This window comes from Panthera uncia, chromosome D1, assembly GCF_023721935.1.
Source record: "Panthera uncia isolate 11264 chromosome D1, Puncia_PCG_1.0, whole genome shotgun sequence".
In the NCBI taxonomy this organism is placed as follows: Eukaryota; Metazoa; Chordata; class Mammalia; order Carnivora; family Felidae; genus Panthera; species Panthera uncia.
The window spans coordinates 49,050,036-49,063,882 of NC_064808.1; the positions used below are offsets into that span (position 1 = coordinate 49,050,036).

At 41.0% G+C, this 13,847-nt stretch overlaps 1 protein-coding gene across 1 annotated transcript in view; it reads right to left on the reverse strand.

Annotated features, from left to right (window-relative positions):
- The window catches only part of SYT9 (synaptotagmin 9), a 148,307-nt gene that overhangs the window by 86,051 nt on the left and 48,409 nt on the right, over positions 1–13,847 (reverse strand). The window contains exon 2 of the mRNA XM_049650843.1: positions 4,590–4,941. Coding sequence (XP_049506800.1) covers positions 4,590–4,941 — 352 coding nt within the window. The remainder of the gene's footprint in view (positions 1–4,589; positions 4,942–13,847) is intronic.

Here is a 13,847-nt window from a genome sequence, read left to right on the forward strand (position 1 = left end):
CCTCATAGAGTAATTACAACATTCAGTCTCAGCATACCACTTACTGGAGTTGTGGCCAGTGATGGGACCCGAATCTAAAGTTCAATAATTGTCGAGGTGCCTGGGTGGCTCAGTCAGTTAAGCATCCAACTTTGGCTCAGGTCATGATCTCACAATTCCTGGGTTTGAGCCCCACCTCAGTATCTGCGTGACAGCTCAGAGCCTGGAGCCTACTTCAGATTCTGTGTCTCCCTCTCTCCCTGATCTTTCCCTGCTCTCACTCTGTCTGTCCCTCTCTCAAAAATAAATAAACATTATAAATAAATAAATAAATAAAGTTCAATATTTGTCATCTTCTTTCAACTCTGTCAGTATATTTCTTTCAACTCTGTCTGTGAGTCTGTGGCTTGCTTAGTTTGGAGATAAGGCCAAAAGCCTAAGTGTAAGGCTCTGAAGTCAGGTAAGACTTGGGACAAAAGGCCCTCCACCGGCCTCATCCCATATAGGCCCTTCTTCGGTTTATACTTCTGGCCTTTTGCCATTCTTGTCAGTGGAACATGATAAAAGTGGCTGGATACTGATGAAGGTATTCTGTCAGCTATTCATGGAAAAAGTCTGCTCTAGGGGCGCCTGGGTGGCTCAGTCGGTAAAGTGTCTGACTTTGGCTCAGGTCATGATCCCGCAGTTCATGAGTTTGAGCCCCACGTTGGGCTCTGTGCTGACAGCTCTGAGCCTGGAGCCTTTTTCAGATTCTGTTTCCCTCTCTCTCTGCCCCTCCGCCCCTCATGCTCTGTCTCTCTATCTCTCTCTCAAAAATAAACATTAAAAAAACAAAAAATAAAAAGTCTGCTCTATGCCAGGGGCTGCACTAGGTGTTAGATATATAGGGAAAAACAGCGGCTATAGTTTTTGAGTTCACAGAACTCCTAGATTAGAGAAGGGGTACAGGCAACAAGCAAACAAGTAATCATTTAGTTAGAAAGAGAGTTTGATCCTGTGAAGAAATGCAGGCAAGGTGACATGTGAGAGAATGCAGAGTGGGAGGGAGTGGAGGAAAGAGCACATACTTCAGACAGGATGGTGGGGAGGCCTTTCTGAGGAGGTGATGCTTTAGGTGGGACATTAAAGCTGCAAAGGAGATGGAGGGGAAAAACAAAAGTACTCCAGGCTGAGGGAACAGCTTGTTCGTGAAGGCCTCAAGGCAGGAAAAGGCAGGGGATACTGAAGGCATGGAGAGAGGCTAGTGTAGCTGGAACATGATGAGCTTTTCCAGGTAAAGCTTCCTAGTGAGTCCTTGTCCTCTGGGGCAGCGCTGCATGGTGCTGAGGTGGGGAGCTGACAGAAGCAGACTGTGGCAATAACACACAGGTTCTAACAGGCCTGATAAAGAGATGGCAGTGTGGTAATTGAAATTTTTATAAAACCAAAGTGTTATATAAGAAGTTTGAGACGACTTAATAAAACAGGTTGGACTTTCATCTTGGGATGTGAATCAGGAAATGCATTAGATGCCTTGCAAAGGCTCCTTCTATTTTGAGGACCTAGGGATTTTTATATATTTAGAATAGAGATATTTAAAATGTTCTAGTATTGAAGCATTCTGAAAACAAATCCATATTTCCAGTATATTATACAAAAGGGATTTCATCTAAAATTGAAAAGAATTAACAGGGACTTTGGAGGGTTCTAATAGTAACTGAGCTAGCTAGAAACAGAATGTTAATGTGCTCGATCGTGGGAAAACAACAGGAAGTCGTCCTGACTAGAAACCTTCTGAGAAGACAAAACTCATCTTTAGGGCATTCCATAGACATCGGTGGGAGCTGCACATATTCATGATCAAGAGGCCAGGAGAGGGTGAGCTTTCCAATGTCAGTGCTGTGACAGAAGCTATGCTGAGGGACTGCAGGGACAGTGGGGATGCCCTTAACTGGGAGTCTAAGGCTTATGTGCTCTGGGTAAAGGAGCTGTCCTGGGACTCTGGGGACAAGTCCCCAGACAGCTGCAGGAAGGAAGCAGTAAGAAAGAAAGTGATTACAGTGAGGAAGTAGGAGCATTACAAGAAAAAAAGGAAGAAATAAGAACTAGCAGAGCAGACTGTTTAGAGCCATCTCAGCACAGTACCTTCTCCCTCCCCAAATCAGTATCGAGAACATTACTTAAAAAGAATGTTAAAAATTTTGGAACGTGAAGGAAATTTCATTCATTTCTCTCATTTTGTCAGTAAAAATGTTTTGTGTGTGTTTATAAATAACACAATTCCTAAAGAATGAGAAGACCATATACCACTCATTATGATAAGACCATAACTAATACATACGTATTTCCCAACATAACCCATAAAACTAGGTCGGTAGTAATTTAGGTAAGAATGTTTTAAATGCACAATGATACAAATTATCAGTATTAGATCAACACAGCTGGAAAGAGTTTAGTTTTCTTACGGTAGATCAGATATTACTAAACTTGATTTTGCCCATCAGAAAGATAATTACATGACTCTCAAACTAAAATAAATCTAAATGTAAATTCATTTTATAGAAATAATTCCTTCGCTTTCTTCTTTTTTTCCCCTTCTACCCAATTTCTATAAATCAGTGGTGAAGATACTACAATTTTCATTCTTTCTTTTTTAAAGTTTTTTTTTAAAGTTTATTTAATTATTTTGGGGGTGGGGAGCAGAGAGAGAGAGAGAGAGAAAGAGTCCCAAGCAGGCTCCACTGTCACCACAGAGCCCAATGCAAGGCTCGAACTCACAAACCATGAGATCACGACCTGAGCTGAAATCAACGGTCGGATGCTCAACCAACTGAGCCACCCAGGTACCCCTACAGGTTTTATTCTTAAATGAAATACATTTCTTGATAAGTAGAGTACTTATATATTTTTCTAGAATAAATACTGTGATAATTATAGTGATATGATTGCTATCAATTCATTAGAATCATGGCAGAGTCCTCAGATCCATAATCTAATAAAAGCACAGTACTATCACCTTGTATTGATGGGACCTAGGTCAGAAAAATTAACATTCAGAGTAAAACCGAATAGGAAACAATTTCAATGGATACTCCATCTGAAAGACTCCAGTTATTGAAATAGTGAAGGGATTTTATTACGAGTCTACACCACTGCATGAATGCCATGACAGCATCAAACAGAGCTCCAGCTATATTTAAGTCATATCTAAAGAGAAATCCTAGTGATAAAATCTGAGGAGTTCTTCTAAATCAAATGGCAAACAACCATCCATTTCCTCACAGAGGAATATTTTAGGTTTAGCTCTTTGATTCAGAATTGGAAATGATGCTAAAATAGGTTTGTAGAAAAATTAAATTATAAACTGTCATATTCCATCCCACTTAATGTGAATGAGCAGAGTCTCTAGGATAAACTCGATTAACATAAAAAAGGGTAAAATCTTACTTCCGTTTCTAGAGAACAAATAAAAAAGATTTTTAAAAAATGCCCCCAAACTGTGCTCGCACTCTCCAAATAACAGCACATGCTATTCCTCTGGCTATTGCTCAAGCAAATATTTTCATTTTAAAAAAGCTACTTCCTGTATCTCTTATCTTGAAAACTCCTGTCGAAAGTGAATTTTGATATCCGGGGATTGAGAATTGTCTGTTTAACGTGAAAGGCATGTTTATGCAACATCTGAGTCCTGGAAAAGGCCAGCCACAGGGCAATGATCACGACAAAAACAACACGGAAATCAAAATGGCCGTTCACGTTTTGGAGTACTTACCAGGTGCCGCCTATGTAAAGCACAGGATGTGCACGTTATTGCTTCATTCTTAAAAGCACCTATATGTTGGTATTATCACTATTTCTCTCTCACAGAAGAGGAAATGGAAACATATGGAGGTTAAGTAATGTGTCCAGTGTGTCATACATGTAAGTAAAGCCAGTTCACTTGACCCCAGAGCCCTGGGTTTTTATCACTGCACTACATGATTTCTCTACTGCTTAAAGAGGAGCATGCAGCCCACAGAAAGAAAGTGACCCGAGGCCTGGGTACTCTAGGCCTTACAAAGGCTGAAGATGCACAAAGACCTCCAGCCACTTTGTGGACTACAAAGACAGCCTGTGTGACAGCTAGACTAGGTCAGAGGCACAGAGAATGAGTCCAATAGCACTAGGAGGATAGTGGGAAGAGTGGCTAAGAGGTCTCAGGCTCTGGTGTTGGTTGAATCAGGGTCCAAACCCTGAATGCATACCAATCTATGATGTTTTTACTTAAACTCTTTGACTTAAGTTTCTTCTTCTGTGAAATGAAAATAACTTTTGCATCTCATGCAAAGTTGTGAACTATAATAAAACAATGCATAAAGTTCTTAGTACTTATCATGGTTAATCTTGGCAATGTAACTATTATTATTATGGACTATTATTATTGTGGACCCTACACAGGGAACTCAAGAGAAGTAAGGAGCCTCACTAGAACATAGGAAGCACCACATTTTCCCATATTCGCATCTCTGAAACTGAATGGACATGTGAAATTTCGGTTACAGGATCCTTGGCTAACCAACACTACTGCTGCCAATAGAGGGGAACGAGGTGGCCCTTGCCTTGCAGTCAGAAAGGAAGGGGGCATTACTGACCGGGCCGACGAGGTTGGCTCTGTGACTTGGCGCTGTACACGGACGCCATGGGCACAGTTCTCCTGGCCCCCCGCTTGGGTCGAGAGGGGAATGTCAGGGGAGGTGTGGCTGATCTTCATGGAAGAGTCAGGGCAGGGGGTGGGAGGGTCTAGGAAGCCCTCACTGTTCTCCTGCTCATTGGTCTCTGTGTCCGTGTAGTTAAGAGGTTCCCGATTGTCGTCTTTGCTACCAGAGAGCAGGCCTCGTTCTCGCCATGGAACCCAGCAGAGTTTCCAAGACACGAAGAGAGACACGCCAAAAAGCGCGAGGCCACAGGCAGTGACCACAAGGGTCAGCAGGCTCACTGAGATATCTGCAAAGAAGCAAAGATCAAAGGTCAGTGTGATTGCTCGTCCTGTGCCCATCCATTGCACAGTGCAGGCAGAATGACCCTTTAATCCATTCATCCCTCAGGAGCTGGCCGCAGGAGATAGGCCAGGGATGCTGCCGGGTCACCTGATTCTGGCGCAGGGATGGTGAGACTCAGACACAGCACAGAGAAAGTGACATGCAGGCCATGATTCAAAACAATGAACAGTCTGCTCTAGCAAGAGACGGGGTATATTCAGGGGGACTAGGAATGCCCTCCAAGTCAACTGAGACCCTACACCACAGCAATACAAATCATTGAGGCTTTGTGAGCAGGGCAGTTTCAACTGTCCTTAAAAATTACTCAATCATTTCAGAGAGCTGTATAATGAAATTTGGGAATTGTTTAAGTAACAACTTTCTAATACAAGAGAAACTAGAGTGCTTTCTTTCTCTTTTTGACATTGACTTTTAAGGGTCTCAGCAAAATGAAGCTCAAGTCCTCTGAAGCCTCAAGAATACCCCCATCCAGTGGCCAGGTACCTAGGACCCAGTGCTGACCACCGTAGTTTGGGTTTCCCCAGTAGCAGATCCTGAGACAAGTATTCAAGGGCAGGTGGTTTATTCAGAAGGGGAAGAAAACACAGGTAGGGGAGTAAGGAAGTGATCCAGGGAAGGCAGCCAGCGAAGGGGGCTTTACCAAGCCAGTTACCCAAGGGGCAAGGGGCTGGGCTATTTATAATGTCAGCTCCCTTCAGTCATGGATTGGAGGGCAGCTCTCAAGGGGCATTTCCCACCTGCAGCACGAGTGGCAAAGTAAGCTTCAGTGGCCAGAAAAATCGAACATTCAAATAAATGCAGGGGCTGGCCTTTGGAGGTGAGCGGGCATGTGCTAAAGTGGTGAGAGTGAGCAAATATGGCAAGGCAACCACGGCATCTGAGGCCCGGACTGTATGGCCTCAGCTAGGGTCCGTGGCAGTGCAGTGGCTGTGCCCTTAATGCCCAGAACAAAGTCCAACTCCATCCAGGCTTCCACTCCATGCTACAGTAGACCCAGGGAGGCTAAGACATCAACCTGAACTCATTCCTGGGTGGCTGTAAGCCCTACTTTAAACGACACTCCCACCTGCCCTTACTGCACTCCATCACACATAGGAGCTCCAAGGATTCTCCCAGGCTTTGCCTTTACTGTCCATCATCAATATTTGCAATGCTTCAGCCAAAGTTTTCTGAATGTCCATTACATGCCAGGTACTGGGCTAGGTTTTGGAGAGAGTACAATGGGGAACATGAAAGGCACATTCCATACCTTCCTCATAGACTCATATTCTCGTGAAGAAGAAAATTAGGAATAAGTTAATTTTCCAATATTAATTATCCACAGCATACTGATAATCCATGACATGAGACAACTGACATTTCTGCTGAGGCATGTGAACTCCTACTGCAGGTCACTTACCTACTGAGTCACGCTGACCACCCACCATCCGTGTGCTTTTCAACATGACTCTGAAGGTACTTGATCATTCTTATGAAATGATAAAGCAGTTTCCTCATGAAAAATGGCTCTTGAGAGAATGCCAGCTGCCAGGACTGGTGATGGAGCTAATGTATCTCCTCTACGCCTCCCCATCAATCTCTGCCTTCTCAGTGAAATAATATTCTGTCTTTGCTCGACAACACTGGGTCTCCAGTTTCACATGGGTAAGTGAGCTCAAATCTGCCACCTTTCTCTCCTCAACCCACTGAAAGAGGATTAGCAAACTATACAACAATGTGAAACAAGGATGACTTCCATCAATCCATCAGTGAACCAGTATAACATTGAGAGGTTTCTAGAATTGTTTTAAAGGAAAATCCAATTAGTATTGAACATTTAACACAAGCAAATGAAGGGACACTAAGGAAACAATAAAAATTAAAACTCCCAGGTGCAGAGAAACAAGGGCAAGGATGAGGACAGGGAGTAGAGTCAGTGGGGGCAGAGTAAAGGGCACCAGAAATCACACCTCATGGAGCCCCAACATGAGGTAGGAAGAGAGCGTGGTATGGCCACAGGCTCCATTGGGTTCCATCAGCTCACACGGAGTATGGGAAATTCAACTGTGCAAACTCCTAGGATAGGTAGTAGTGCTCAGGACACAGAAAGGAGGAGACTTTATCCTCATTAATCAGGTGGCCACAGCAAACATCAACTCCCACCTAGTTCAATAAAACACAAAAACAAAACAGGCTCCATACCATAGTGAAATCCCTTAATACATTCTGTAATCCAAATGGAGGTAAAACTCCTATGTCCTGTTAATCACTGTGGCACTTTCCTAACACAGACACTGCTAGGAAACACCAGCAAAGGCTGGGGTTGGGACACACTGGGAAGCAGTAGGTTTAGGAGTGTAATGTGATTAATTCTTTTGTTATTCACCAAATATTCACTCTCTCCCACCACAGTGCCCCCATACCAAGGAAAGAGCATAAATCCCAATCCCCTGATGTTGATTTTGTCCATGTGACTTGCTCTAGTCAATAAAATCCAAGGAGATATGGCCCATGCCAGCTCTGACCAGAAGACTCTTGGCTCCCACCTTCTGCCAGGAGAAGAAATCTTAAATAAAGCCCAGTCTTTCAACTTAGTTACTATCACAGGAAGACTTGTGGCACAGGCCCAAAGTCCAGAATGAGAAGCAAGCTTAAACCTTATCCACAGACTGGGGAAGAGCTGCAGCTGATCCACAAATCCATGAGCAAACCCTAGTTCATGTTTTAAGTCCCTAATATTTTGAAGGAGTTTGTTACCATGGCAAAAACAGTTAACTCATACACATGACCATATAATTTATTGTCCTAAGCTGGGACACCTTTAAGAGAGAGAGGTGTGATTTAATAATCACTTGGGACAAGAGACTTTACCCAGTACCCAGGGCAAACCAGGGAATATGGTCACTCTGGACTTAAGCTCTGAACTCATCACTTGGGTACAGCATAACCTCTCAGGGTTAACGTGGCATAGACAACATGCTAAATAAATGAAATTAAATTAACCCACTTCTGCTAGTAACCACAGGGACCTGACCCAACACAAGAATGATCCAAGCTTGTTAGCTGACTCCCAGTTCATGCACCCAAAAAACAGCTTGCTCACCAGTCCAGTCATGGGGGATCTATGAGAACAGGAATCCCATCCATCTCAGCATTGAATGCCAAGCAACTAAAAGAACACTTGGCACATTGTAGGCATTGAGTAAATGCCTGATGGTGCCCACCTGAAGACCGCTATGGCCACCTACTACTTTTACCGTGAATTATGGTTGTGTCCTATAAGCTCTAGAGGTGTTAGTCACATTCATAATCATTATAGATTTTTGTGCAGATAGGTATTAAAGAGAATTTCTAGTAAATGGCAGAAGTGATTTCTTCTTATTCACACAAAGGTACCATGTGGGTTAGCAATGGGCCAGGGAATGCCTTTGAGGAGAAACCAGTAGTGACCTACACAGACATACCAACCACAAAGCAAAATCATCTGGGCTTCTGTTTTTAAACAACTCAGGGCACCCTCTGGACACTTTTCTCTCTTTTTTCAGAAAGAAGTATTAGAAAACTCCTGTTGAGTCACTAGGGCCACAGATACTACCCACCTCAGACCCATGACTTTAGGAAAGGGAGGAGAATCAGCTTAGAATCACATAACAGCCTTGCTTAGAAGAGATTTCTTAAGTTAGGTGGTAGGTACATGGCCATTTGTTTTATGATTGATCCTGAAACCATATGTATTCACTATATATACTCTTTGGCATTTATGCTATATTTCATAACAAAAACTGAAAAAAATAGTAACATCAAAAAAATAATTATTCTAAGGATAAATTTTCTAAAAAATGGGAAAGTATAATTAGTCCTTCTGTCCAAGAGCCAAGAGAATAACCAGATGGTGATTCAGGGATGAAAGGAGGCAAATGGCAACCCAGTTCTGATCCAGATCCCTGGAGGTGTTGCTGCTTGGGGGTGACTGTGCACAAAACTGCATCCAGATCTGCCACAGAGTACATTCTTCCAGGGAAGATGTGGCCTAGAAGACCCTGCAGTGAGGTCTGACCATCAGAACTCTCTTCTACCTGCTATTAGATGCAGCCACTGAACATGATGTAGTGTAGCAATATCCTTGATCTTGCAGACATCAGATACAAGATACCATGACATCCCTACCCCCAGAAGACATCCCAGCTGTACACCTAGAATTCTAAGGGATCCATGCAAGCCTAAATACTTGTTTTGGAATGGCAAATATTATTGTCCAATGAATGAAAGGCTTGAGCTTCCATATACTACACACAGGCAGATGAACAGTAGTTGTCCCCCTAAACTATGAAGGGCCAGTAAGAACACATAAACTGACAACCAAAGAAAAATAATGGGACAAATCAGCAGCTCAAAAGAGGTCAACCAAGCTGAGCCATCAGAATAAACTGGTCCTGACATTAAATAAAATAGTGAGGAAAACTAAGAGGTATGGGTAAAGTAGTGATCAGAAGCAGATGGGCTTGAGATCCCAGCTGATCTAAGGAAAAAAGATTGGAGGGGTGCCTGGGTGGCTCAGTCGGTTAAGTGTCCAATTTCAGCTCAGGTCATGATCTCATGGTTCGTGAGTTCGAGCCCCACATCGGGCTCTGTGCTGACAGCTCAGAGCCTGGAGCCTGCTTCAGAGCCTGTTCTTCCTCTCTCTCTGCCCCTCCCCCACTCACACTCTGTCTCTCTCTCTCAAAAATAAATATTAAAAAAATGTTTTTTTTTAAAAAGAAAAGGATATTGTAGTCCTATAATTCTACAGCTAGCCAGACTATCACGAGGGAAAAAGAGGCATTTTCAAACAGACAATGACTCAGAAAATACACCATTCACATACCTTCTCCTGCACAAAATCTAAGCAAATTCTCCAAACAAACAAATAAAAATGTATGCCAGAATACAGAACTCAAGAGAGGAAGGACATATTATATTAGGTGTATCTATATACTATGTATCACAAGAACTAATGATAAACAAAGAAAATAGCACAAATTGCATTAAGTCTAAATAATTGCTCTTTATGAGGTTATGAAGCTTAATGTAACTGTTATGAAAAAAACACTTAAAAGAACAAAGCAATGATGCTATATACATACTCAAATTTCAACAATTCCAACAAAACATGGGAGGCAGAAGAAGGAAGGAAGTAAAAAGAAATTAAATGTTCTATATTATTAGCATGTGGAGACTATTGATACTTCAACTTGATGTTGATAAAGAAATACAGGTGTAAATATGTATATAAAATATTTAAGGGGGACTTTGATTCATAATGGTACATCTGCATATTTATATTAATATCCTCCCCTTCCTGAGACTCCCATCAGGTGATAGGAAGTAAATAAAAAATAGAAACCTACAGTCATAAAGAATATAGCACAAGATAATCAACAAACTAAAAACTTTTTCTTGAAGACTGTATGTGGATAGCAAAGTGATAGAAGATGCAACCTGACCTACTGAACTCAACCTCAGGACACAGACATTTCCACTATGGTGGCAGCTAAGACTGAGATACAGAACAAAAATATGAGCATGGATTAAAAATCTTCACCAAAATATTTCCCAGTCTGTCTAGGGAGAAACCAAGGCAACTAGCGTGAGAATTAATGCCCAAGACCAAAATCCTCCATGTTTTGACAAAAAAAATGTAACTTCTTATGTTCCCGTAAAGTAAAATATGCCTATTAAAATATCACTCACAGATACATAGCCTCATAGTTAGCTTTTCTACTGCCTCATTAATAAATATGATTAAGCTGCAAACAATCACCAGCCATGTAAGGACATCCTAGAGCAATCAGATCAATGTATAAAAGCAAAGAAAAGAGAGAGAGAGAAAGAGAAAGAGAGAGAGGTTCCCAGAGAAAACAGATAAATCAGTGAGGAAACAAGAATTTTTCATTCACAGGACATTTCCAGAAGATATTTGATCCATACATAAGATAAGAGTAGACTACTGGTAAATTGAATGAAGAAGAAGACAATGTTCTTAGAAGTAAAATAATGTGATTGCTGAAACAAATAAAAAATTTAATAATGGGCAGAGAGTTTCTGATTCAGTAGGTCTGCCTAACAAGTTCCCAAGTGCTGCTGCTGCTGCTGCCGCCGCTGGTCTATGATACACTTAGACAACTACTTGGCCTGTTGCTGTTGAATTTCAATGACTTAACCAACTAATACGCATAAAATGCAGAAAGGGATGAAGAGAAGACACACCTTCTCCTGTTCTCAAGAAGCTTAGATTATGGCTAGGGAGACAAACTGCAAATTGCATATTCGGGAACCATAAGCAACAAAGTGGAGAATCTGATACCTATGGAAATTCTAAGAGGAGATGCTAAGTAGACTACTGACCACTCAGTCGGACACTCTGGAGAAAATTTACAGATATATTAGGGAGCTGTTGCCCACGGGATCACCCTTGCCTAACTAGTGATGGGAATTGATCGAGAAGTAGTTCTGATTTTTGTCTCCTGGATGGACAATTCTTAGAATTCTTAAGGATTCTGAGAAAATTGAAGATGAACAAGAAATAGCTGCTTGTCCATGTGGTCAACTCAAAAGCTCATCCTTGCACTTATTTTCCCTTATTTCCTACTTCATCCCTCTGTTCCTCATACCTTCTCTCTGGGATCACATTCCCAATAAGCTACCTGTACACACTCCTTTTTCTCAGTGCAATATTGTGATTTATAATAAAAATATATTTATTGGAAAAAATTTAATACAGGCAAAGTCAAGGAACATCTACCTGAATGTGCACCAAAGACACAGGAAATTTAAGTGAAAGATATGAGATACAGGGTATGCATCCAGGAGGTCTAATATCTACGTTTCCTGGAAAGTAAAGACAGAAAAATGAAGGTAAAAAATACCAAAGAAATAAACTTTTAATTCCCTAAAATTGAAGGACAAATTATAGAAGTCCACTGAGCACCTACAATGAAATAACCCTATCTTAGACACATTATTGTGAAATTTCAAAACACAAAAATTAGAGGAAAATCACAAAAGCTTGAGAGACACAAGTAATATGAACATAAAAAAAAAAAATAGAACCACACTGGCATTGGAGTTCTCATTAAAAGCACTAGATAATAGACTAATGCCTATAAACTTCTGAAGAAATCTTACGCTTAAGTTAGATTTCTACACCCAATAATACTACCAATGCAGTATGAGGGCCAAAAATGTCAGCAAGATTACTTCCCATGCACCTATCATAGGAAGTTACTTGAGGATGAATGTATGAGATTACAACAGGAGAGAAGAAGACATAGTCTATAGGAAAAGTTGCACTCCACTCAGAAGACCAGTAAGGTCCCTGTGTGAGAGGTGAGTGGCGGGCCTAGAGAGGAGCCAGTCCAGCCTGGAGCAGGAAGACTGGGCTCTAGGAAGGAGGTGTCCTCAGACAAAGAGGACTTGAAAACAAATACATGACATTATGGAGTATTCAGCTTCTAATGACATCACCATTTGTCTTCAAATGGTGGAAAAGAGAGAGAGAATAATTAGGAATTCCTGCAGTAAAACTGTTTGGGAAAAGGAAAAATAATCACAGTATACCTTCTGGTTCTATGCTAAATAATATTTTATATTCATAATAATATAAATACCATTTATTGATTTTCAATGCTTAGAATCAAGTAATAGACAAAGTATGGAAGACGTAAGTACAGATGTAGAACTGAATGCACGTTCAGCTTGGACAATTTAAACTTAATAGAAAAGATGTCAGAAATTAAGACATAGAAAGAGAAAAGAAGCTAATAGCAAGACTGAAGGTTGCCTTCCAAAATGAGGGAAACAAGACATACCGTATAAAATGGATAGACAATCTGTACATATTGATATTTTCATGCTAATAGCATTGATTTTTACATTAAAAACCATGCAGAGATACAGCAAGCCATTTCTGTTGAGATGAAATTAGAAGGGACTTTCACTTTTTTTTTAATGTTTACTTATTTTTGAGAGAGAGAGAGCGTGTGTGAGCAGCACAGAGCTGGATGTGGGGCTCAAACCCACGAACCGTGAGATCATGACCTGAGCTGAAGTCAGACACTCAACCGACTGAGCCACACAGACACCCCAGGGACTTTCATTTCTATATTAATTTTTTTACAATAAACAAATATTATTGAGAAGAAAAAAATTTTTAAAGCTACCATAGTATATAAAGTATATATGCCTTAGTACATTCTGGTGAACTTGGGTCTGTAATCCCAAAGCATTTCTGAAAACAGTCCTTATTTAATCCTCCTCCTTGGTTTATAAGGAACAAATGACTGAAAATCATGACAATCATTATAATAATGATCATCTCAGTTCCTTAGCACAGTTTTCCTTCAAAGTCAAACCTATAAAAGACATCCATCCTTTTCTACTCATCTTTGTTTGGACTTCTAGATTCATGAAAATAATATCAGAGGACTGACAAGAGCTCCTGGGTGGCTCAGTTGGTTAAACGTCCGACTTCAGCTCAGGTCACATCTCACGGTCCATGAGTTTGAGCCCTGCATCAGGTTCTGTGCTGACAGCTCAGAGCCTGGAGCCTGCTTCGGATTTTCTCTCTCCCTCTCTCCCTGCCCCTCTCCTGGCTTGTGCGTTCTCTCTCTCTCAAAAATAAATAAACATAAAAAATTTAAAAATATATCAGGGGACTGACATAGGTTATCAACTTTTTACTTTGCTAATACTGATGTTAAAAGGTAACTTATTTATTATCATGGTCACTTCATACAAGGAGAGAAAGAAAGGAAGGAAGGAAGGGAAAGAAGAGAGCAAGAAAAAGAAAGAAAGAAAGAAAGAAAGAAAGAAAGAAAGAAAGAAAGAAAGAAA